We start from the raw sequence: 2,609 nt of genomic DNA on the forward strand, positions 1-2,609 counted from the left end.
TATTTTCTTCCTTCAACATGTGAAGGTAATGTTTAGTGTTTAAGGGAAAAAAGTTTCATAGTTGTTTCTTCTTCTCTTTTCTGATTCAAAGGGAAAGATTATTTAAGCATTTCATTTTTTAAATAAAAAACATTAGCATAAACATAATCTTTTAAGGCTCAACCGGGTTCCAACTTTGATCTGCAGTCAAATGCTCTACCACTGAGATAATGCCAACCCTCTGCTTACCTATTATATTTGATCCATATCTATGCCCCTCGTTACTTTCTTGATTTGTTTCCTTTAATTTATCATGCAAGAACAGATCAAAAGATACAAAAGATAAGTAAAATAAAAGAACTAAAACGCTTTAAAGCCCCCGCATGTGAGAAATGCAGTGGGGAGGATTTAGAGAATGCCTCTCGTCACTCATCAAAGCATGTTTTGCTTTATCTTTTTCGATCAAGAAACAACATCGTTAGCTCCATTTTAGGCACATTTTTGTTGTCTCGATTCATATATATAATAATTCATTCAACAAAGTAATTGATATATCTAATTAACCTGAATTTGGAGTACTCCCCGACAAAACATAGCAACTACTCAAACTTGAAAATCCGAACTCCCCAGATTCAAATTTATTGATCATCCACACCTAAACTTCACTTTTCACATCCACTATCTGCAACGTATAGTTTATAGTGCATATAATTACAATATGGATGAGAACACAGATAAGAAGCCTTTGATTATAAAAGAGACAGTCCATGCAATAGAGCTACTAAAGGAACTTCAAGCTCAGCTTAATCCCTCCTCTATTTCTGGTCACGACTTGATTACCAAAATTTTATGCTCAGTTGAGACTTCTCTCTCGATGCTAGAACAAGTAAAGATGGAGAAGGAATCCACCCCGCATTCATCCAAGGTTCATATCAGTACCGGAAGCCACCTCAGCGATTCCAATTCCGATTTCATCCCAGGAGGTTCACGAAAAAGGTATAACAACTGACACAACTGTATGGTATACACAGAAAACGTACAACATTATTTCAGTATAGGATTTGTCGTCTAGCTTATACGTATGTCTGATCACGTATATCAGAGCGGTAGTAAGATGGACGGAACAAGTACGTGCTTCATCAGAAACAGGACTAGAAGGACCCCTACATGATGGATACAATTGGAAGAAATATGGGCAGAAAGATATTCGTGGAAGGAAGTACCCTAGGTAAAGGGAACAATAACACTCTCAAGTCACCAATCCACCCACTAGTCCAGAGGCAAAATTTTCTCTTTGATGATGTTATTTGTCTAACTAGATATTCTTATAAATCACTCTGCAGAGGTTATTTCAAATGTCATTATCGAAGGACTCAAGGTTGTTTAGCAATGAAACAAGTTCAACGATGCGAACTAGACTCGTCCAACTTCAACGTTACGTATATTGGAAAACACAACTGCAGTGAAACATCAGCACTACTTTCAGAGCAATATTCAACAAATAAACAAGAGCATGATCAGCGTCATTGGCCAAATTATCATGAAGAGCCAGGGGAGGATAAATCATCTGACGAGACATATATAAACTTTTAAACATCAAGTTTTCAAGTTGCAAAAGACAAGGATAAACAATTTGAGTCTTTTCCTTCTTTTTCTATCTATTCTACTACTTCACCACAACCTGATATTGGTACCTGCTTAGGGAGTAAAGAAAATCACTTCTACCCTTCTTCGGTTCAACCTGAAACTCATTCTCCTAGTCCTAGTCTTAGTCCTACATTTATAAGTACTCCCACAACTTCAGAATCCAACTACAAAATGAACAATATTGAAAATTATAATATTTGTGAGCATTTACTACAAACTACTGCTGATTCTCATGATGGTAAATCTCAAATGATTATTTCACCAAGTACTGTTAGTGCAACTTCGTCCTCTAAATATAGTTATTTGAATCAGGACTCTAGTTGGGACTGGGATTTCCCAATAGATTATAGTCCTCCAAAGTTTTTATGAGTTAAGTTAATTGTGATTGTCCTGTACAGTAGTTTATCAACTGAAAACATCATTGAGTCAATCGACGTCAGCGATAGTACTTGACAACATTATTGAGTCATGGAGGAAGCAACTGAGCATAAGGTTGGCTTCAACAGTATGAACGGAGCAGCTACGATATGGTGGGCCAAATCGTAGAAGTATATGGCCATCTTATTTATTTGACATGTTTTGAAACAGGTTGTCTTCTCTTTTTATTGGATGTGGCCCGACTACATCACAGCTGTAAGGCATTACGAATTGTCATATTTTTTAATTTTGTATATTTGGTATCATATAGGAAACGTGTTTCTAGTTTTGTAAATAAAAATTGCCTTCGGTAAATAGTGGAGTGCGAGCTATTTGGTTTTTCCTCTTTATGGACTCTCTCTCGAACTCGTAACCTTTCTATTAAAAGAGTAAAAAATGAAAAAACAAAGAAAAGAGAAGAAAAAGTAAATAAAAATTGCCTTCGGTAAATAGTGGAGTGTGAGCTATTTGGTTTTTTCTCTTTATGGACTCTCTTTGTAACTTGACACTCTAGCCTATAAGTAGAGGCTTATTCCTATGTGATACTACATTAATATTCATATGAA

The 2,609-nt window shown here is 35.8% G+C and overlaps 1 protein-coding gene across 1 annotated transcript; it reads left to right on the forward strand.

Annotated features, from left to right (window-relative positions):
• Positions 1-557: 557 nt before the first annotated feature.
• Positions 558-2,252, forward strand: LOC113320862 (probable WRKY transcription factor 41). The gene is made up of 3 exons (XM_026568758.1): positions 558-975; positions 1,082-1,207; positions 1,323-2,252. Exons 1-3 carry the CDS (start codon positions 698-700, stop codon positions 1,570-1,572), a joined length of 654 nt encoding a protein of 217 aa, XP_026424543.1. The 5' UTR covers positions 558-697; the 3' UTR covers positions 1,573-2,252.
• The last annotated feature ends 357 nt before the right edge of the window (positions 2,253-2,609 follow it).

Source organism: Papaver somniferum, chromosome 11 (genome assembly GCF_003573695.1).
Source record: "Papaver somniferum cultivar HN1 chromosome 11, ASM357369v1, whole genome shotgun sequence".
In the NCBI taxonomy this organism is placed as follows: Eukaryota; Viridiplantae; Streptophyta; class Magnoliopsida; order Ranunculales; family Papaveraceae; genus Papaver; species Papaver somniferum.